Here is a 24,415-nt window from a genome sequence, read left to right as displayed (position 1 = left end):
CTGGATAGGCAGTCTGATTTAGCTTTGCACTTCTTTTTTAGTTTTTGTACAGTTAGGCCTAACCCCTTTGTCATCTTTTTGTATATTCTCTGACTTGGTTTTAATAAATCACTGTGGGGTTTTTTCCCCACAGTTTCAAGGTTCAAAAAAAAAACAGGATATTCTATTAGAACTACAATCTGCCTATTGTCTCCAACGTATCACTCCTGCCTAACTGTCTCCCTTGCTATGTCATCCTCGCCCTCCCTTGTGGTGCGGTACCCCCGACCTGCAGTCGACGGCCGGAGATGCCATGGCACTGCCTCCTCCAAGGTTTCCCCCAGGCTGTTAGAATATTTAATTTTTAGAATATTTTAGGACCAGTTAGACTAAGCTGGATACGTGAGAACATGTACAATTTGACATTATTAATATGCGTGTAGTATGTGTTAGAAAATTGGTCCACATTAAAAAATGGGTTAGCTAATTTTTATATGGTATAACACTTTATAAGTTGACATGAAAATAATGTGCATCTTTATGAGCTAAGTTATTTTAGATGATTCATTGTTTAGTTCCAGCTTCGTATGAGACTGGTCTTATTTCATTGACATTGTACAAGATAGACGGATCAACTGACAGTGAACCCAGTGCGGCTAAACAGTTTCATGCAGATCGCCCAGAAAAGTGAGGCATTATCAACATAGTAGTATATGATTCAACCGAGTATCAACCATCGTTCTTGAAAACATGAACGATGAGACATTATACACGTTAATAATGGATTATCTGCAGATTCTTATACCCGCCCACGTGAGTTGCTAATCTTTCCAGCCATTAGTCATTTGTGCTTATAACACATCGTCTGAAAGCACTCGTTACGGGATGCCATCTCTGTGGTCCAACAGAAGAGGCCTGGAATTGATATATTACCACAACTGTGTCTCTCATGCAAACAGCTAACCACTCCAAAACCTTCCTAACAAAAACTCTTTCGAGTAGGCTGGTCAGTTGATTGCCCCGTACTCCTGGTCAAGTACAGATCAGTTCTAGCTTCAATGTAAGGTTGCTTAACCATGAAGTCTCTTTCCCACTGGAACAGGCCAGACTTCTCAACGTCACCAAGTGACAGAACTGGAACACCTGCCGGCAACCCTGCGCTGAAGGTATTAGAAAATATAATCAAGAGGCTTCGGCAGGCCTGCTCTACTTCCATGCGCTCTATTGCAGTGTGCTGCAAAGCAGGATCCCTCCAAGGTTGATAATAGTGCCTGAGATAGGAAGAACACTATTAGAGTATGCACGCTGAACAAATGCGGTCATAACAATAGCATACACAAATAAGAATTGTTCACACACCATCTCCATGCAGGATTAGATTCAGCAGGACAATGTATCTTCGAGCAAAGCCTTTCAATTTGTCCACGACTATCAACCAGATCTGCATCAAAAAATGCTTATGATAGTAAATAAGTGGAGGCGTCACTGTTCCAGCAATAACATGACAAGAGAATACAGCACTCTGTATCACAATGATATATCCTAACTAACCCAGCAAATAATTTAGAGATATATAGATATTATTGCAACAGAATGCAATAATTCAAAGTTTACCTTGTTTACTGCATCTGTCAAGGAGCAACAAGCAAAGAGCCGTCACAACCGATGGCAAAGTGTCACTGTTTCTTTTGACACGGTCTTGAAGGTAAAGTATAATGACAGCTAGTCTCTCATTTGCAACGTGACTGTCCACCATTTCAACCCTTTCATATGTGCGGTTCAAGAAAGTCTGAAGAGTTCCAGGACAATTGCTGTTTTCAGGAGAGATGCAGGAGATTCTACCAAGTATTACGGAAGCTACTAACCAACGCAATATCTTTGAAAGTAGACACTCGTTTTTTATCGGCTCTTCCCATGGCATTTCCAATACAGATTTCTTGTTACTGAACCAGAAGATGTTAGAAGTTACCCATGAAACAACCATCACGGTTCTTGACTTATCCTGTCATTGCCAGACAAATGCGGAATTAAGAAATATCCCATTGCATACGATACTTGACAAGAAAAATATGGTGTCCTTTGTAGGCATAAGTAGGAGGTTAACCTCATTTTATGGTGCTACATATGACTACTTGGCAGTAAACTTTAACATAGTATGAACATAAAATATTACAACAAAATCAATTCAAGTCCTAATGAATCAACAAAAAAAAGGTGATCATGAAGAATTAGATACTGATCATATACCCAAACAACAATTTTAGTCACTGAGATTTAGATTCCTATCACGATACTAAAGCAATAATGTTAAAGGTTCATTGGATGAAGGCAAAGAACAAATAAGTACCTTCTCAGACAAAATTGGGAGAGGGCCATTCATAAGAACGACATCAGTACCAAGTTCCATCGTAAGCTTAAGTTCGGTGCTTCTTGAATGGCAATCAATAGCTTGGCACAACTTAAATATGCCGTGGAGGGACAGGGTAAAATGTGGTTGGTATATCTTCCTTTTCATAGACAACCTCATTGTTGATGCAATCACATTTAGCATTGAAGTTAAAATAGGAATATTCCCTTTAAAAAGTTTGCCCTCTTCAACTAGCAGATACAGGTATTTAGATATTTCCGAGAGTTGCTCAAGTGCTGTTTCTTGAAGCCATTCTGTAACGAATCTTGATAATATCAAAGTATTGAGTACCTGAACAAAGCACACAAAAGGACAATTAGAGCATAGCTTTCACAATACCATAAAATCAAAGCATATCAAGAAAAACTCATGAACAGAATGTCAGTTGTTTAGGTCTCCAAGCCAATAAACAATAAACAACAAAACCTTGTGCCAAAGCTGGCCATTCATGTATGAATGTATTTTGAGCAAATTAAGCCCATGTAAAAAATAGTATACAGGAAGTGTCATACCTAACAAAGTAATTCTTAGGGCATCTCCAACGGGGCGACGCATTTCGGACGCCCAAAAGTGGTCGCGAGCGTCCATTTGCGTCGCCCCGTGGACATATTTTGTCCGCGCGTCCGTTTGCGTCTGGGTGTGCTCCCACTGGGGCGACCCATTTTTAGATTTGCAACGCATTTAAAAATATAAAAAGTAGTACATTTAAATGCATAAAAACTATACAATGTAGATCTAGAAGCCTAGACTACTTGCTTCCGGACGGGCCGGCCCCGTCGTTGCGTCGCTCCATCGCCTGCTTCTCCACCGCCTCCCGTGCGGCTGCTATGGCTCGGTGCGCCGCCGCGTCCTCTTGCAAGCACTGCTGCAGCCTCGCGTTGGCGGCGCGTCCTTGAGCGTCTCAAAGGACTCGACTATAGCTCTCTGCTCCGCCGCCCTCTCCTCCGGGGTAGGCGCATCAGGGTCATCGGAAGACCATGATATGTCAGAGTGGGAGTCCTCCGCGGCTGCGGCGGCCGCCAGCCTGCGCTGTTCCAGCTCGGCGTCCAACGCCGCGTGGCCCGCGAGCTCCTCCTCTGCTTCCTTCTCCGCGAGTGCCAAGGCCTTGGCGTCCTTGACCGGATCGAGGAGGTCGCCCGTGTTGTCGTCGGAGTCGAACTCCTCATCGGAGCTCGAGGCCGGGGGAGGTGGAGTGGGAGGTGTAGGTGGAGGTGGAGGCGCGGTCGGCGTTGCTCATGGTGGCGGCGGCGGAGTCTGAGCGGCAGCGGCGCTACGGTGGAGGTTGTGCGGCGGCTAGGGTTTTTTGTGGGGAGGAGATGAGATGTTGGCGCCCCTGTTTATATAGATCAGAGGCAGGGCGACGGCCGCGGCACGCGTGGCAACGCCATTACTTCGTGCGCAGAGGTAGGCAACGGCCGCGCGCCACACGAGGCATCGCCATTTACGCGGCCGCAGACTGCCGAAGCGACGCCTCGGTGCCAGTACTGGCCAGTACAAAACGTCCGCCAGACGCGAGCGGACACTTTCCGCGTCCGCGACGCATCCCGGGCGCATATTTGGGCCAGGTTTGCGTCTCCGCGGACAGCCCGATCACTTTGCATCGCCCCGCTGGAGGTGGTGCCAGACGCATTTCCGGTCACGGCGGACGAAAACGGTCGCTCAGCGATTGTTTGCGTCGCGCCGTTGGAGATGCCCTTAGTAGTTCAAGCGTGTTGGTGAACATCTGGCTATCATCATATATTTGTACCAATACTATGTGAGCAATTTGAGAGTCAGTGTCTTCTAAGTTCTGACCGGTTTTGGAGTTTAGGGTTGAACATCAAACTCAGCCATTTGTTCCACTCTTATACCATGATGTCCTAGCAAGATTAATTTGAAAATATTTGATCTAAGGAAACATCATATGCCCAGTACCATTATAAATCTGAGATCATCTGCTGGAACACATTGCAGCCACTAAAATAGAACTATTTCAAGAGGTGGATTAAATGTCAGTCCCTCTGCATTCTCACACTACAATGTGGGACCATATCTAAGATTTATTTGACCTTATACTTCTACTCAACTGTTTCTCCCCAAGCCTCAGCCCTAACAATTTGCCCTAATCCATCCACAGCCATCCTTGCAGCCCTCCGCACACAGCAAGGAAAGATCGGCATCCCCAGACACCCTCACATAGCCGTCGACTCCCACGTATTAGATTGCAGGACGACAGGTGTGCGCTGGCCAGCTGGTGAGTGGTGGCACCATTGCACCACACGATTAAGCAGAGGGTTCTGGGGGTTAGGGATTAGGCATCTAAACTTATTGATTGCTTGATCTCCTGGGAAATCTATTCAACTAACGGACTCGACAAATTAGGCACCACCCTAATTTGTTTGGCCTCTAGGGCTCCCGCAGTCACCCTTGGCAGAGGACCTTGAGCATCAATTGCCTCACCTCCTATTTCGCCCATGCAGTTCAAGGCTGCTTCCTACAAGTCTTCATCTGGTTCCCAGGCGCCAACTCAGGATGGGGGGAGGGAGGGCACAGATGCCAGGGCCCATGTTGGTGGAGATGAGAATGAGACGCACGCATATCAGTTTGGGGGTTGTCGGGCTTTTATCTTCCTCATACTCTGAGAAATACTATTGTATTCACTGACCTGTTCCAGCAAATAGCACTGGAATCATAACTGTACTGGGCATTATTAAGTTCTTTTGATGGAGCTAAAGGTAACAAATAACAGTGTCTGGTAACAGATCTATGAGTCATATTTAATTATAAAGTAGCACCAAACAATGGGTGCAAGAAAAGATATACTCCCTCCTGATCCATAACAAGTGCCGTGGTTTTAGTTCAAATTTGAACTAAAACCACAACACTTATTATGGATCGGAGGGAGTAGTTAACTAACATGAACCGCATGTTCACCAACATACCTCTCCTGATATACTTGTACAATCAAGAATTCAAGATTAGAAGATGTATACTCCATTGTTGCTTCTAAGAAAGGTATATGCACATAGTTGAGATAGTTTTAAATAGTGACTTACCTCCAATGCTAACCCAAATATTCTGGAACTGGAGTTGCTAACACTGCCCAGTGTTTCGTCATGAGATGAAATCACAGAGGATATCCACGAAAGAAGGCCACAATCTTTTACTAAATGCTGAGCTAGAACAGGCAGCTTCACACACTTCGTTAGCACCTACAATGCAAAGGGAGCGTTTAAACAAGATAATATTTGAATGATTCTGATTTATCAGATTCATACATGCCAAAATGGGTAGGATCGAATGAAACAGGAGTACAGAATATGCATGAAATGTTGCTAAATGTTAAGTGTGGTAAAGAATTGTGAATCGAGATTTGGATTCATTAGATTCATACATGCCACAATGGGTAGGATAGAATCAAATTGCAGTACAGAATATGCATGAAATGTTGCTTAACGTTAAGTGTGGTAAAGAATGATGAATCAAAGCTTAAGTTGTGTGCATCAGACTATCCTTCAACTCTACTTATTAATTATCATACATCTCTACACGCTTAAGTTTTGTATTTCGGACTATGCTTCAGCTATTGGCATCTTTAGCTTTACCCCTATGAACACTGGAGTTGCTGATGGCAACTTTCAAACAGTGAAGCCAAATCATCATGATTTTTCACCATTCTGTTTTGAAGTTCACAAAATTTGTCATATCTCCTCACTGGATTATATAAGATGTTCAAATAATCATGCTATCCACGTAGCCGCGAAAACCCCCCGCCGTCTGATGCCAACCGCGAGAGGACACGCCTTGTGATCAGAGCCACCCAACGGCTGGGAGTTGCACGCCTGACGCGCGTGGGCGCCTCCTCTCCACTCCACGTGTGGTCGCCTCGTGGGGCCTAGCCCCCACGCAAGGTCGGCTCTCCCTGCCACCGACGTATCCCCATCCTCCGGTCACATCGTGGGGGCCCAGGACAGCGCGAAACCGGCTCTCCGCCAACCCGCCATACGGACATGGGCATTGTTTACCACGGTTGCGCGGCGTTCTGCCAACTGCTTCATCCCTCCTAGCATCACTTCCACAGAAGCCTCGCAGCGCTGAGACGCTCCCTCTCCACCCCCACCCCCTACCATCGCCTCCTCACAAGCCTCGCAGCACTCAGAGCCTTCCCCAACACAAGCTTGCTCTGTGTTCGCTTCATTTTTCCTCCTATGTGCTCCCCTTTCTTTCTCAGTTAAACCGGCCTCCTCAGGGTTTCTGTGGTTCAATTCTGCTCTGCCTTTTGTTTGGTATCCTTTGTTCTTGCATCCGTTTCTTTGGCCTGATAGGTGTTTCGCTCCCTTATGTTTGGTGCCCTCTGTTTTTACATCCTCTGCCATGAAGGTTTGCCTACGACGCCGCTCTTGCCAACTGCATCCATTGCACGGCTTCGTGGTCAATGTAAGTATTCGCTGCTCTGCACGTGTTAATTCCGTAAGCACCTTTGAGTGCGCCTCCATCTTTGTGTCTACTTTTCTTGGATCTATACTAATAAGTGTTTTTGGGTGCTTGGGGGTCTAGAAATCACATTAGGAATCTACTAGCGCCTTTTTAGTGGAAAGAACATTCTCATATTCGTTATTGAGGCTTCATTTGTAGCTTTTACCGGAAGTTGTCGCTTACCCAGTGCAGCTTACCACACAGAGGTTGGGAGTTGGGACACGTTTAGTCAGGGTTGAGCTAGATCTTCCTCCTAGGGATTTTAATGGTCACACATCAGATGCACTTCTTTTGGTCCGCAGTAAGCGAGGACGCTTACGCACGTGAGCAAGCCGCCTTCCATGTTGTCTTCTACCTTTTCGGGGTTGTGGTCATGTTTTTCCTCATACTACCTCCGTTTCAAGGAATAAGGCGCACGCGTATTTCAAGACAAACTTTGACCATAAAAATTGAGCAGCAAAATCTTTATTATATTATATGTAATTAGTATCGTTGGATTCGTATTGAAAAACACTTTTAATGACACTAATTTCATATAAACAATGTTTATCTATTTGAAGTAATTCTTGGTCAAACAAAAAGCACGTAAAACGAGGGCGCCTTATTCCTTGAAACGGAGGTAGTAGGTTTGAACTGCTCATTTTCGCAATGTGTTATGTGCATGATATGAAGAGTCATGTGGTCCTCCCCAGAGCGGCAGAGAACTTCCGGTGCAAGAGCCTGGTGAGAACGAATCTATGTGGATAGACATGCCCCTGGAGTTCCTCCTACATGGCAATGGTGGCCAGATTGGATGCTATTCGAGTATTCGACTATTTATAGGTTGCTTTTTTCCTACTAACTCCATGTCATTTTTGTGGATACATATTAGTATGGAGACTGATATGCAACATGATTAAATTTATATTTATTATTTCTGTAGCAACACGTTGACATTCAGCTATTATACAAAAACAAATGTAACCAAGATTGTAATTAGTAATAAGCATATTAAAGGGTTCTTGTACTGCTGACAGAACGCTGCACAGTGCACTATTCCTTCAATGCATCATCATGCACATCCTATATTCAAATACATATGCTAATGAGAAATTTAGTCTTACCTGAAGGATTAAACGCTTTGATTCAGAATCTGAAACAGCCGAAGAACAAAAGGCAAGAAAAAGCTCCAAGACACTTCCTCTCTTGCATATAGTAGCATCATCAGCTAGATTTGACCCGGCATATAATAACTGAAGTATCCACAGCCGATCAGCTTTGAAATTCACAGAGCTACTCTTCAATAATGTTGGGAATAATGGAATGCTCTGCAACAAAAAAGGTTATATAGATAAACACAATACCACCAAATTCATAGCTCAGGATAGTTTACATGGCAATAAAAACAACCCACCTGCAAATTGACAGAGGCTGAATTCATCAAAAATTTGCTTATGGTATTGAATTGAGTATGTGAGCTATCCAGCAGTGTCAAAGACGCTTCTGCAGCAAAAATAGCAATGATGGAAGGTATCCTCTGCCATGGTTCAAATATCCCATTCTGTAGATATGTCAAAAGAAGCTGGAGGTGCCACTTTTCCTTGCTTTTCTGAGAAGCCTGCACATATATCACAAGTGTACAACATAATATAAAATGTACTTCTCAAAAAAGAAATACTGACACAAGATGTATTCCGTACTCAGATGTACTGGGCATCAAACTGCTCCAGGAATGTTGATAAGAATGTTCTTTTCAGAGCAGTTCAAATTAAATAAAAAAAAAGTCATGTCATGAGCATAACATCATCACCAAACACCAAGAAAATGTAAAAATAAGCTGGAGCATGGATAGACTGATGCAAGAACATATTGTGCTTACAGAAGAAACAGCATAACAATGTTAATTTATGTTGTGCATGTTCTAGAACACTAACCCAAAACTGTATTGATGTTCAGGTCAGCTGGTACATACGCAAATAAAACATAAGAGCAGAAAATTGTTGGGGGAGCAAGGTAATAACTGATGAGATGATTACAATCAATAAACAAGTCAACTGACAGAATATCATATTTAGAAACTAGTAGAGCATTACCTCAAGTGATTTTTTGAATATTCCTAGGGATTCATAACCCAGCTTCCTCAATTCTTCATCAGGAGATGATATGCTAACAAACGTAATAGCAAGCAGCCCAACTCGGGAAAATTCAGCAGGCTCGATGTAACCCATGAAAAGAGCATGAATTGAGAAGCGCAAGATGAACATGGGATCATAAATCTGAACCATGTTGACACTTCGAGGTGTTGTCTGTCAATCAATATCAGAGTGGTTTAGGAACATGAGGTAACATGTGAGTCGGTAGACAAAACGAGTGCAACTGCGAAAAGAACGATAATTAAGCCAAAACTCTAATTGACAAATTACCTTCAAAATATCACAAAAGTTGTCCTGGCGAAGCTGTTCCAGTGAGAAGACAGAAGTCCTTGAAGATCTTTTGTAGCAAAATTGTAAGACTGTCGTGACACAGAGCTTAGAATCAATGGGCATGTTCTCCCGAAATAGCGCTCTTCGCCTACCATTACTTTCAGTATTCTCTGTTTTATGGATTTCTGATGTTGAATAATCTAGTTTCAATTCTTCTCTATATTTAACAGCTGCAGTCCCCCATAGATGATCCACTTCAGCAATGGTTTTGCACTCATATGACTCTATCTCATTCATAAGATGAAGTATCTCCAAATCTGTTTCACTAAGAGTTGCACCATAAACAGATAAAAGCAAGAAACACAGCTCTCTTGATTCGTTCAATAGGCTATTATTCTGCTGCCTGGTCTTAATATCATACAGTACCCTGAGTAATCTGATGATTTCAATTTTTCTCTTTTCTGCAACGCAAATTTGGAACTTGTTTTCTTGAGTGGGAGGAGAATCGACTGATCTTAAAATGCTTGGTGCTGGCTGTAGAAGGCTCCCTGTAGCACTAAATGCAGATTGATATTCAGAAACTACACTGTAGGTTATTGATGACAGAAAATGGGAGTGGCCCAGTATGAGCTCAAGAATTTCATCAGCAGCAAACTTCCCTTCTGATAATATAATAAGAACACATCGAATTGCTTTTAGTGTGATATGATCATTGAATCTATGCAAGAGAGATGATTTGATGAGTTGGTTAAGGAAAGGTATTGAGTTCAATTGGTTCAGATGAGTTTGAATCTCTGAAGACAGTTCGACAATATGCTTGAGAATTGTATATTCCAAACAACAGATGACCCTTGGTTGCTTATCAGAGTGGGATAAGCCATCACACCGGGGAAATTTCCTGAGTATTTTATCCAAAGTTCTGACCAACATGCTTATGAAATTCAGCTTAGCATTGTTCACTCTCTTTGACTCTCTGTCTGAGTCTGTCTCATTGGCCAACAATCTTCTGGGAGGAGATAGCAACAACCTAACAAATGATATCTTTGCAAGCAATTCATTAGTAAGCTTCAGAATACCATTGTGCGAGTCATGACTAGTATCATTGATATCAGAATCTAATAGGTCAGAAGATTGTGGGCAAACTGAAGTAACTATTTCCAACCGTTGCTTCCGGGATATTTCTTTTGAAGACAAATAGTAGTGCAACATGGTAACTGACTTCCCCAAAAGAGTGTCACTGAAATAATCCAGCATACCTTGAACTGATTCGTGTCTAAAGTCGCTAAAATTTTCCTCAAAAATGCTTGTAGTAATAAAACTTTTCCAACGTTGAAAACCACCATCACCCAATAACAGTTCACAGTAAAAGTTCGCTACTGGCTCAAGGAATTCAACACACTGCATATAACCATCACTGTGATGCTTCATGTATGACAAAGCAGCAGGTAACAGAAGTATATGCTCATGCGCTCGTGAAGAACTAGAGTCATAATCCATGTCTTGCAAAGAAGCTTCTTTTTCTAGAACTTTCATTAACATCTGGCCAAAAAAGTTCATGTGCATAGGACTTGCTTCCAAAAGCAACCATACAGCTTTTGCTTTAACCTTAGATGTGGGAAACATACAGTGATGAAGAATGCTAAGGGGAGTGTTGATGGCCATGGTAGATAACATCATATGGAATGCAGTATACTCAGTGTTCTGCCCTGCAGATCTTTCTGCATTATGAATACGTATCAGCATCTTGAGCAAGCAAACATCAGCAAATTCAAAATTCAGTTTAGTAGCAAAATGAAGAATGCCATGATATACTCGCTGAATGGTGGCAATATCAGAATTCTGAATCTCCAAGCCCCATGAGCGAAAGGATTCTGAACTGTGGTCAGCTTGTTGAAGAAAACCGTACAGAAATTCCATGGCAATGTCGGCAATATATAAAGATACAAAAGCAGCAGGAGAAAATGCAACTGAACAGTTCAAACCACAACTTTCTAACTCTGAGAACATCCAATTTACAAGTTCCAGAAGTCCGACAGGGGACATGAATTTTGTTAACGCTCGAACCATGTAGAAATTTGGCAAAAGCAGGCCAAAGTTCCCTTTGTTCATGGAGAGTTGAAATTTCTCCTTGAACAACAGTAATATTCTTTCAAGCATGACCTTTGGGGAAGCAAACAGTAACTCTAGGGATCGACCATCATTATCAGCCAATAGTAAAAGGTCATAAAGTTTACTAAGAAGATTCAAAACAAAACCATCCACAAGGTGCAGATTTTCCTTTGAATAACTAGTAAACGCTTCTTCCACATGTTCCACACTCATATCTGTTAAATCCGGGCAATTGGATAAGGAACATGGCAAAGACAGGGCAGTTACTCCTTTTTTGCAGGGAAATGACAGGACAATAACAGGATGCTGGAGAACAGATTCAACAATTTCTTGGAAACATTCTGCCAAAGCGTTTGAGTCAGCAGTATCAGCAGCCAAAACTCGAATGCACTCAAATATGCTATCAACAAGAGTGAAGCATACATGGCAAAGTTGTTCAAGAACATTTGAATACTTCACAGTGTATGACGACAACAAGCGATGGCCCCAGAATAAGATGACTCTCAGATTGAATGTCAACTCACTGATTTTACTTTCAGAAAGCTTAGCTCGAAGAAGTCGTACAGGTGCATCAAGTAGCAGTGCACGTGCCTCTGCAGTTTCAGCTGGTGCAGAGAACGCAAGGCTTAATACTGAAGGTAAGAGCGCACAGAATGGTGTCACATTCAGAAATGTACTCATTGCAGATGATTCTGTAGAAATTGTGTGGTTTTGACATTTTCCCTCAATAGTGCTGGCACGATCAACATCAAGATTACCCTCGATCTGTCTGAGACTACAGAAGAACATATCTGGACAACAACTAGCAACTTTAGCAAGATAATCCTGTTGCAGATAAAGAACCGATGACAAGAATTGCAGATGAGAAGGAAAGTGTGTTTTCACAACATCAAGAAGCTCTGGAAAGCTACGGATAATATCTTCTGGAGGTGCACACAGGATTGAAAATAAGAATGCTGTAGCTACATCATCTGGCAAATTGGTGTGGTGCTGACTTAACATTTCTTCAACTTTTCTAGATACAGAGGACAAAGAGCTTGAATGATGTTCAGAAGAATGTTCCACGGTCATGAACAAACTAGTACTTTGTTGGTCTGAGATACCCCTAAAAATATGCAACAAATTAATCAATGGCCTCCATTCAGCAAAATAAGTCCTAGACTGTATTTCTTCTGATGAGAATTTATCAAATCTCTCATTTAGAATGGCCCCAATAAGGTCAAGCAATAACTGAGCATCTACCTGTTTGATCATCATTGGATGAATTAGTTGACTGTGCAATTAGTGGAAGTAGGCAATAGAGTATTAAGCAACATAAATGTAATAACTTATACCTGGGATTGCAGAATAAGGTAAACTGTGTTGCACACATATACTGAAATTGTGGACTTCTCATGTAATTTCATACCTCCAGACTCCAAGTCGAGTAGCCTAAGGCATTTCTGAAGAACACAAACAATCAGAGGACTGAAAGCTGGAGAATACCCTACAAACCACAAACAAAGGTGAGAATATGGATGAATGAATGAACAAGATCTCATTAGAGAATAATTTAATACTCCCTCCGATACAAAATATAAGGCATATAGATTTAGTCAAAAGTCTAAGCTTACTAAGTTTGACCAAATATATAGAGACAAATATCATCTACAATACTGAATGAATACACCATGAAAATATATTTTATGGTGGATCTATTGATATTGATTTGGTATTGTAGATGTTCATATTTTTGTCCATAAACTTGGTCAAACTGAGAAAACATTAACTTTTGACTAAATTTATATGGCTTATATTTTGGAACAAAGAAAGTAGCAGAGAAGACATGAATAAATGATAGGTATCAGAAGAAGACTAGGCAGCTTAAAAGTCAAAGGACATGTGCAACAAAGCAACACATTTATAATCGGGAAACGAATTCAGAATCAAGTAAAGAAGTCCGAGCAAAGAAAATATCTGACTGCAGCATAGTAAATGAAGTAAAGAAGTCCAAGCAAAGAAAATATCTGACTGCAGCATAGTATAATATAAGCAAATAACTGTAAGACAAGCAGCCAAAGATTTCAGTAAATCTGATGACTAACATGATCAGATGATAAAAAGGTGCTTGGTACAACATAGCTACATGACAAGCACTGAACATTTACATCTCGCACTCTTATCAGATCATAAAACCTAGCGACCAAGCAAACCAGCTAGTGGTAGATAATACAAGTTAATAAGCATGAAGCCAATTTTATAAAAAGGGGGGAATTCACTCCATGCTCTCAAAAAAATATAGTACCTTCAAACTGGCCTGATTTAGAGATAAACTTCCGCATGTGCTCTTGGTATTTGTACAAATTGTTCCCGACGATTGAAATAGCATCGCAAAGGAAAGGGACCACAAGGTGAGACAGTTTATTAGATAATCCGACTCCTAGGCTCTCTCCTACAGACCATTTGGCTTCATAACCCGGCAAGAAAAGCAGCCATGCATCAATCTCCGCAAAGTTCTGATCAAATGCACCAGAACTTGCGAAAGCAGCTTTAACTAAAATATATGCTTCATCACGGATGCTCTTAACTTGTGAATGCAACATGATGTCAATCAGTGGTGGCAAATGCTTGTACATTGATTCCGGAACTCTCTCTGGGTCCCAACGTCCCTCGCATTGCCCTGAATACTCAATTAATAGAGATAATAAGCAGTGTTGCTCATCCTTGGACAATTTCAAAGGGTTAGGTGGTATAACCCTAAAGAAGTCAAATGATCCATCAAAAGAGCTGGGCATTACCCTCTGAAAGACAAATTGACGATAATCAGTGCAGAGAATTAGATCAGAATCTTAAGGCTATAAGTTGCAAAGAAACTCCATCCCTTAAATGCAGTAGATGCAGACAACAAAAACAGAGGCCATAGATAAGATATTTATACAAACATTTTAAAAGGTATAGATGAAATGTAATAAAATATAGTATGCGCATACCAAATAGAGCCGGAGAACATCAAGCAGCTTCGAGTGAAAAACACTGTCTACCACTTCTGCATCTTTCAACTCCAGATCTTCCTTATGTAAGCCCCATATCTCACACAGAGTGGTAGCATGATCATTTGCCAAGTCCTGATCTTGCTCTTCAGATTCATCCTTAGCCTGCTCAACATCAATTCCGCCTATAATAATATCATCATCATTATCGATAGCATCACATTTCTGTTTCTTTTGAGGAGGCTGGCAAAGCTGGGCGTGTCTCTTTAGTCTACTCTGAGGACAATTTTGACGTTTCTGACTGGCAGAAGAGAGTAACTTGAGAAGGACCTGTGGATCAGGCATAGCTCCACGCACTTCATCTTGAATGTATTCTCTCAGAGATATCCACCTCTTGACACGCGTTTCGTCTGCCTGGTGAACCTGACCTGCCACGGATGCATCTGTTGGAGTGGAACAGCTTAATCCTGGGAAACCATTCATTCTGACTTTTCCTTTTGTTGAGCCAGCGGATTCTGATGTCAATCTCACGCTTGATACCATACCACGGATTGCTTCAGTAACATGCCACAATAGGTTCAGTGACTCGGAAACAAGCCTCAGAGAACCATGCTTTACAAGATCATCAGAATGCAGCAATCCCCTATTTATCACTGACCGAGAGCACACATGGGGCACGATGCACTTCAAAAGTACTTGCACTTGTTCATCATCGACAGATACCATATCATGTGACAGGAGACTATGAAATATGCTATCAGATTTCGCTGAAGATATTACATCCGCTGCTAGGGAGATGGCAGCAAACCTGCAAAACAATAATTAGAAAGGCAAAAGTGCAGCGCAGTCCAGAGAATAATTATATAAGGATGCTCAGATAACTAACCATGAGGGGGATGACCGTGGTTCAATATTGTAGGGGAACTCATTCATGTATGCCGAACAAAGAGAAAGCCTCTTACTCACAATAGCCAGCAATAAATTCTTGTGGTGAATCACCTCAGTGGCTTTCAACTTCTTCATGAGATCCAGCAAACGTTTCTCGTTACCTCTCAAGTGTGAGGATGGCATCAATCCATTTTTTGGATCAGTGCAGACCATGACCAGCACATGATGCGCAAGTTCAGCTGCCTCCCCTGCATCCAAATTCCCCGATATCAGGCTCAGCTGCTCCAGTGTGGCACTCCCAAAAAGGACACTCCGGAGCCCTGGTGGGAGAAGTGACTCCTCTACCAGAACATTATCCCGCAATGTTGAGAGGACATACACGACAGTCTCGGCATCGTCTTCTCCAATCCCGCGCAGCACCCCCGAGTAAAGCTCCCTCTGTTGAAGGACCCATCTTAGTAGCCTTGGGCTCCCAACCTCCAGGAAGGACATAGCAAACCCAACAAGTGATCGCCTTGTCGACCCGAAATTAGCACCCTTTTTCTGATTCCTCCCATCTCTGCCCCCTCTCTTCTTCTGTATCCCTGCTAGCTGCGTCAGAATAGGCATCTTAAAATCAAAGCTCTCAGCGACTTCGGAGGCCAACCCACCACCACGCCTGACAATAGCAGCAAGCAAATCCAATGCAGCATTCTGCCGCCGGAACTCGCCGCTCTTGAGCTCCAGGTACACATCCCCCGTCTTCTCCTTATCCTCCAGTATCGTCCTCGCAACTCCGTCCAAGCACTTCTTGCATACAGCATGCTGCCGCGACTTACCACCAGGGTGGCCCAGGACAGCGGCAAAGAGCGAGAGTATGTACGCCATCCCCGGCTTCTCCCGGTGCAGCCGCCATGCCTCCACAAGCTCGACGAGCTGCGGCGACTGCTGCACGTACTCCCGCAGCACCTCGCCGCCAGACTCGCCGTCCAGTAGCTCGATAAACTCCCTGGAGGCGTCTGAGTAGATTTTGACCTCCGCGGTGTGGAGATTCTTCAGGATATGGACTAACCTGATCTTGTGGGATGCACCGAACGACTGAGTCCAGGTCTCCATCCCCACCCTCACCAAATTTTGCTCTCGTTTCGGCTCCACCACCTCCTCCATCGCGAACGGGGTGGGAACCTCGGGGACGCGGTAGAGGGAGGATGCGACGGCGACGGCGGCGCGCGCGTGTGAGGGGGGCTAATGGCACGGCGGCGGCTCTAGGGCACCGCGGGCTTAAGAGAGATTTTAGAGCCGCTTGACGGTGGAGGGGAAAACTCTGGCGGCTGCGCGGAGCTGATCGATTTTGACGGTTCAGATCGTTCGTTGGGTAAACGGACAGCGGAGATTCGATGAGTTTATATGGTATCAGAAGGAACAGCATATCCGTTAAGAGCATCTCTAGCGAAACCCGTAAATTCGGCACAGCAAAAGTTCTTTGCGAACCGTTTGTGGATTTCACCGAAACAAATCTCCTAAATTCATACGTTGAAAAGTTTAGGTACGAATGTAGGGGTTCTGCTCCGGCAAAACTCGTGTGGTCATGCCACAGGATGTACTCCCTCCGTCCACAAATAAGTGTACATCTAGGTTTTGTGTTTGGTCAAAATTTTCAAACTTTGACCAAATATATAGGGAAAAGTAGTAGCATTTATGACACTAATTTAGTATCCCGAGATTCGTTTTAAAATGTAGTTTCAAATTATACCAAAATCTCATTATATATGTTTCTACTTTTTTTTCCACGGTTGGTCAAAACTTAAAATGTTTGACTTAGTATAAAAGCTAGAAGTACACTTATTTGTGGACGGAGGGAGTATGCATTTGCAAATAGGTTTCAACATCAATAGTTTCTAGTACCCCTCTTCCAACGAATGGTTCCAACGAATAGGACGCATAATATTCTGAAAAGTCAAGCTATGTAACTATGACCAAACTTTTATGAAAAAACTATTAATAATTATTACATTATGTATCATATGAAGATATATTCATGACATATCTAAGGATATTAATTTTATATTGTACACCTTAATGATTTTTTAAAAGCAACTTGATCGAACTTTATATAGTTTGACTTTTTGAAAATATATGCCTTATTCATAGTAGTACTTAACTTGAGAATAGTTTTATCCAAAAGCATGTTCAATCATAGAACAATTAGCAATCTAACATGGACCAAAAATATGCACAATCAAATCACCCATGATAAAATCAAGCAACATTATCGTTGTCATTGTCGTTGGTCTCAGCACCACCGCTAGGCGAAGCATCATCGCTTTTTGCTAGAACACCACCGTAATGACCCAAAGATAAGTTGTTCTTGATCACAAGATCTCGCTCCTTCTAATATCCTATCACTCTCTTGCCTTTGTGTTATTTCACTTAGATCCAACATCATGAGTCGGTTCTATTCGCCAATGATGCCAACCCTGACCTTGTTCTTCTCGAGAAGGATTATTTGCTTCTCAAAGTCGGCCCAGTGTTTCCCTTTTTCCTGATTTATTGCCACCTTACCACCTTATCTTGTTTCCTCTCGGCTATCTCCAGATTTTCTTTCATTTGTTGATCCACCAATGCTTGCTTTTAATTCATCAGCTCATTGATTTGCTCACTCAAACTTGCGGCCTTGGCCTTCTTTCTCAATTGTCCTTCTCCTTCTTCCTTACATATGGTTTGCCCCTTGTTTCTTTCATTTTGCATTCAATTCATCTAAATCATTGTCTTCATCGTCATCCAAGATAATTAGGGCTCCTTTTTTTGGCGGCGTAGCTTCTTGGTCTTTCATACTCAACTTCTCGTTATGTTCAAGCAGTTTCCAACAATGTTGGAGCACAAGTGTTTTGTCTTTTGGATTCGGGCATTTGCTTGTATCTTTAGTGTGCAATGTGATCATACATTCAAAAAATTGCAAGAAGACAAGTGTGAGAACATTCATAGTAAACAACATCACAAATTTTGGGACAAATTGGCGTAGACAACAAACTCACACATTCATCAATAGTACAGTCACTTGGTGAGCGCAGATTGCACAATGTTGGGGAACCCCAATAGGAAGGTATGATGAGCACATCAGCAAGTTTTCCCTTAGTAAGAAAATCAAGGTTTAATCGACCAGTAGGAGAAAGGCGTGACTTCTGAAGGTGTTGCTAGCTGACTATTGGCAGGGTGCACTACTGGCGTCAGCAACAACGTGGAACCTGCACACAGCACAACCAAAATACTTTGCCCCAACTTACAATGAGGTTGTCAATCTCACCGGTTTTGATGAACATAAAGGATTAAATGTATAGTGTGGAAAGAGATGTTTGTTTGCAGTGAAATGAAAGAGAACAGTGCTTCCAGTAAGTAAATAGAACATGATGATTTTATCAGTGTAAAAGAAAGGACGGGGTCCAGTTCACTAGATGTGTCTCTCCATAAAGATAAATAACATGATGGGTGAACAAATTACAGCTGGGCAATTGACAGAATAAAGACCATACATGACAGGATGATTACTATGAGATTCGTTTGAGCATTACAACATAATACATAGACCATAATCCAACTGTGTCTATGACTAATAATCCACCTTCCGGTTATCGTTCGAACCCCTTTCAGTATTAAGTTGCAAGCAACAGATTATCGCACTAAGCAATGTATGTAAAGTAAACAATAGAATTACCCTTGAATAAAACATTGTTGCTTTCTCCCTAGTAGCAACAGCACATCTACAATCTTACAAGTTATTATCACTCTTCCAGAAAACTAAAGGCATGAACCTACTATCGAGCATAAATATCCCTCTTGGAGTCACAAGCATTTACTTGGCCAGAGCAACTACTAGCAACGGAGAGCATGCAAGATCACAAATAACATATGACAAGTATATAATCGATCTCAACATAGTATTCAATATTCATCGGATCCCAGCAAATACAACATGTAGCATTACATAAAGATGATCTTGATCATGATAGGCAGCTCACAAGATCTAAACATGAGGCACAAATTGGAGAAGACAACCATCTAGCTACTGCTATGGATCCATAGTCCAGAGATGAACTACTCACGCATCACTTCTGAGACGGGCATGGCGATGTAGAGGCATCCGGTGATGATATCCCCCTTCGGAAGGGTGCCCGGAAGAGATTCAAAACCCTCCCCGAGCTAGGATCTGCGATGGCGGCCGCGACGAAACTTTTTGTGGATGGGGTCCTTAGATTTTTCCCGAGATCGTGAATAAATAGGCGGAAGGGTGAGGTCGGTGGCCGCCTGGGGGGCACACCACCTCTTGGCGTGGACCACACCCAGGCCACGCCATGGGGTGTTCTAGCCTCCCTGTGGCGCCTCCTCATCCCCCTATGGACTATGTCTTCGTTACGATAAAATATTGACTTCGGCTTTTGTTTTATCCAATTCCGAGAATATTTCCTATACAACTTTTCTGAAATACAAAATAGCAGAGAACAGGGAACTGGCACTATGGCATCTTGTTAATAGGTTAGTGTCAGAAAATGTATAAAAGTGCAACAAGTATAAACAAAACATATATCAATTGGTGTAAAACAAGCATGGATCATCAAAAATTATAGATACGTTTGCAACGTATCAGCAACCTCAAGCTTAACTCCTGCTCGTCCTCAAGTAGGTAAGTGATAACAAAAATAATTTTTTAGGTGACATGAAGCCAACACAATTTTGATCAAGTTATTGTAAAAGCATTATGAGCTGGGATCAAAGTACTCTAAACATAGACATGATAGACATAATTCTAACAATAAAACTTAGCAACTATGTTATAACATGAAAAGTAACTCAAACAAAGAATAATTGTGCATTGAAAGCAATTGTTTATTTATGAGCATATAGAAAAAACATAGCAAAGTGTTACTCAGCATGTCCTTTATGAAGTAGCAAAACATAAATACTAGAACACCTTTAAAGTTCAAAGGGTGACTAGATACAGGTAATTTGAGAACACGCAATAGCATAATCATGAATCAATCAATAATATATTTTGGGACTATGCACATTATACTAAGAATGACAACTATGCTCTCTTTAATTGGTGCATAAAGCAAGAAGATGAAGACTCAACATAAAAGTAAAAGAAAGGTCCTTCGAAGAAGGAAGCAAGATTGACAAGTTTTATAAACCTTCCAAAAAGTATGGTCCTTAATAGCTTTGAGCTCTCATTATCCCTATCATAATCATCTTGAATGGTTAAAGTTAATGTGAGGGCAAATACGAGTTATATGCTTGACAAATCACAAGTTGAAAATCTCGTGCCCCTGCTGGCGTGCAGTTGACGTGGGAGTTAGAAATCTTTGTGGTGTAATTTTCCTTCACGTCCCCGGCAACGGCGCCAGAAAACAGTCTTGATACGCGTGAAGCACACGTCCGTTGGGAACCCCAAGAGGAAGGTGTGATGCGTACAGCAACAAGTTTTTCCTCAGTAAGAAACCAAGGTTATCGAACCAGTAGGAGTCAAGGGCCACGTGAAGGTTGTTGGTAACGGAGTGTAGTGCGGCGCAACACCAGGGATTCCGGCGCCAACGTGGAACCTGCACAACACAATCAAAATACTTTGCCCCAACTTAACAGTGAGGTTGTCAATCTCACCGGCTTGCTGTAAACAAAGGATTAAATGTATGGTGTGGAAAATGGTGTTTGTTTGCGAAGAACAATATAGAACAATGTTTGCAGTAGATTGTATTCAGATGTAAAAGAATGGACCGGGGTCCACAGTTCACTAGTGGTGTCTCTCCAATAAGATAAATAGCATGTTGGGTGAACAAATTACTGTTGTGCAATTGACAAATAGAGAGGGCATAACAATGCACATACATATCATGATGACTACTATGAGATTTACTTAGGGCATTACGACAAAGTACATAGACCGCTATCCAGCATGCATCTATGCCTAAAAAGTCCACCTTCGGGTTAGCATCCGCACCCCTTCCAGTATTAAGTTGCAAACAACAGATAATTGCATTAAGTATGGTGCGTAATGTAATCAACACAAATATCCTTAGACAAAACATCGATGTTTTATCCCTAGTGGCAACAGCACATCCACAACCTTAGAACTTTCACATCGTCCTGCATTCAATGGAGGCATGAACCCACTATCGAGCATAAATACTCCCTCTTGGAGTTACAAGTATCAACTTGGCCAGAGCCTCTACTAGCAACGGAGAGCATGCAAGATCATAAACAACACATATATGATAGATTGATAATCAACTTGACATAGTATTCCATATTCATCGGATCCCAACAGACACAACATGTAGCATTACAAATAGATGATCTTGATCATGATAGGCAGCTCACAAGATCTAACATGATAGCACAATGAGGAGAAGACAACAATCTAGCTACTGCTATAGACCCATAGTCCAAGGATGAACTACTCACACATCAGTCCGGAGGCGATCATGGTGATGAAGAGTCCTCCGGGAGATGATTCCCCTCTCCGGCAGGGTGCCGGAGGCGAACTCCTGGATCCCCCGAGATGGGATTGGAGGCGGCGGCGTCTCTGGAACTTTTTCCGTATCGTGGCTCTCGGTAATAGGGTTTTCGCGACGGAGAGTTTAAGTAGGCGGAAGGGTAGAGTTGGAGGCGGCGCAGGGGCCCCACACCATAGGCCGGCGCGGGCCCCATGCTGGCCGCGCCGCCTGATACGCGTACAGCACGCGTCCGTTGGGAACCCCAAGAGGAAGGTGTGATGCGTACAGCGGCAAGTTTTCCCTCAGTAAGAAACCAAGGTTTATCGAACCAGTAGGAGCCAAGAAGCACGTTGAAGGTTGATGGCGGCGAAGTGTAGTGCGGCGCAACACCAGGGATTCCGGCGCCAACATGGAACCTGCACAACACAACCAAATTACTTTGCCCCAACGTGACATTGAGGTTGTCAATCTCACCGGCTTGCTGTAACAAAGGATTAGATGTATAGTGTGGATGATGATGTTTGCAAAAAACAGTAGAACGAGTATTGCAGTTGATTGTATTCGATGTAAAGAATGGACCGGGGTCCACAGTTCACTAGTGGTGTCTCTCCCATAAGATAAATAGCACGTTGGGTGAACAAATTACAGTTGGGCAATTGACAAATAAAGAGGGCATGACCATGCACATACATGTTATGATGAGTAGTGTGAAATTCAATTGGGCATTACGACAAAGTATATATGTAACATCCCAAGTTTCAATAAAAAGAATAAGAGAGAGAGAATTCAAGAATCCAAAAATCAGAGCCAACAAAAACTTTTTCTCATCATAATAGGACTATGCATTTAGCTCACCTTGTTAATTTATTTGAGGGTGCTTTTGCCATGATGCTTGTTTATGTGTTACTCTCATTCAAAAACCCTAGCAATGATCACTTGATCATCCAAAGTCAAATAAAAATAAAATAGAAAAGAAATTCTAAAAATCAACTTGACACTCACATATGGCCTATGCCATTTTTACAAATCTTTGATCTAGGCCATTTTGGTTTGCACCATTAGTTGTAAATGGATACTAAACACTTATTAACACCTTTGAAATCAATCAAACTCAATTCAAATCAAATTTGAATCAAAATTGAGCTCACATGTGATTATGGTCATATGTGACAATTTCAGCATGATACCCACTTTGAGCCCCTGGTTTTCAATTTTCTCTTTCTACACTTGGCCAACTCTTTGCACCTCTTCCAAGATATCATCAAGGACTACAACTTTGCTCAAGGGACCCACCTCTAACTCTGTCTCAAATTCAAATGGCAAGCAAGCAAAGTCAGGACTTTGAAACATATGTAAGATCAAATGCATTTTGGGATTTTGCAAAACAACTCCAAATTGAACCAAACCACCACCATTCTACTCCTGTTGAAATATGTTTACAACCCACCAAAAAGATTTGCAAATTTCGAAATTTATTTTCTTTCGGCCATTTTAACGAACACCTTGCAGGCAGGGGTGAAACAAGTGCCCATACCGAAATTTTACCTTGGACTTGGTCCAACCCTGCCCTCTCTGCACCACTGGATCCTCCTCTCACCTCAGTGCCTCACCTCCACCACTTGCCCAGCACTGGAGAGGCTCAACTTGGCCAGACCATGCCATGCCGTGGCATGGCATGCCACCACCATGCCCCTCTCACCTCTGGCCATCTCTGGCCCGAACCACCATGTCCATCACCCTCCTCTCACTCACCTGATCACGACCAGACCCTGCCTCGTCAAAATTTTTTACCGCAACGGCTAGAAACCGTCGTGCCCAGACACGCCCAGGCATGCCCATGCACGCGCCAGAGCGCGCATGGCGCCAGCCCTGGACGCGCCAGAGCGTCAGCCGTCCCGCGCCCTCGCGTCACCTCTGCTCCCTCTCTCACCGCCAGTCGACGCCTCACCTCACCCTGCATCGCCTGGACATGCCCACTAGCCCGCGGGAACGCCGCAGACGATGACCGCGTCCACGACCGTCCGCCATGACCTGCGCGCTCCCGTCAAGCTCACCGCCGCTGTAGACCCTCGTCTTCACCGCCAGCACGCGCGTCAGCCTCGCCAGTACACCAGCAACCAGACCAGCCCATCCCTTGCCTCTTCGCAGCCCTGGACCGACGACGACGCCGGCGACCCTAGCCGAGCGCCACAGCCACCTCCCGCAACTATAAAAGGAGGACTCCTCCTCTCAATCCGAGCACCCCACTCGCTTCCCCTCCTCACCACAGCTCTCCTCGACCTCTCAATTGAATCGAGTAGCCACCCCACTGCTCCAATTGCAAGATCGCCGCCGCCGCCAGTACACGGAGTTCGCCGGAGCAGGAGGCCGCCGTTGGAGACGCCGCTGCTTCCAGGCGCTTCCTCATCCACTCCAACGTTGCTGCGCACATCGCCGACGACCGCCGGAGCTCCGACGAGCTCGCCGACCCCCTACCTCCGCCGCAAGTGAGTCCCTTTCTCGCTGTCGACGACGACGCTCCCCGACCGTGCGATCCTCTTCTAATCGCACGGCGCAGACATGCGCGTACCGCTTCGGTCGTTATGACCCGCTGACGCGTGGTACCCGCCGTCAGACGGCCTGCTCGCGCTGGACGCGAAGTGGGCCGGCCCAAATCCTTTTTCTCGCTGCAGCCCAGCTAGTTTCCCGCGCGAGCCCACTAGTTCAAATTCAAATTTCCAGAATAGATGAAATATGCAATCT

General features: G+C 43.3%; 1 protein-coding gene across 1 annotated transcript; it reads right to left on the bottom strand.

Moving 5' to 3' along the window:
* Positions 1 to 630: 630 nt before the first annotated feature.
* On the bottom strand, positions 631 to 16,508 carry LOC127334412 (uncharacterized). Its single transcript, XM_051360860.2, has 13 exons — positions 15,208 to 16,508; positions 14,322 to 15,129; positions 13,637 to 14,132; positions 12,687 to 12,838; positions 9,244 to 12,594; positions 8,914 to 9,126; positions 8,235 to 8,438; positions 7,945 to 8,148; positions 5,422 to 5,577; positions 2,327 to 2,677; positions 1,594 to 1,981; positions 1,339 to 1,420; positions 631 to 1,250 (listed from the first exon to the last, which is right to left on the bottom strand). Exons 1-13 carry the CDS (start codon positions 16,353 to 16,355, stop codon positions 959 to 961), a joined length of 7,845 nt encoding a protein of 2,614 aa, XP_051216820.1. The 5' UTR covers positions 16,356 to 16,508; the 3' UTR covers positions 631 to 958.
* Positions 16,509 to 24,415: the final 7,907 nt, after the last annotated feature.

This window comes from Lolium perenne, chromosome 6 (genome assembly GCF_019359855.2).
Source record: "Lolium perenne isolate Kyuss_39 chromosome 6, Kyuss_2.0, whole genome shotgun sequence".
Lineage (NCBI taxonomy): Eukaryota > Viridiplantae > Streptophyta > Magnoliopsida > Poales > Poaceae > Lolium > Lolium perenne.
Note: the sequence above shows the minus strand (reverse complement) of the source record. Positions and strands in the feature narration are given on the sequence as shown.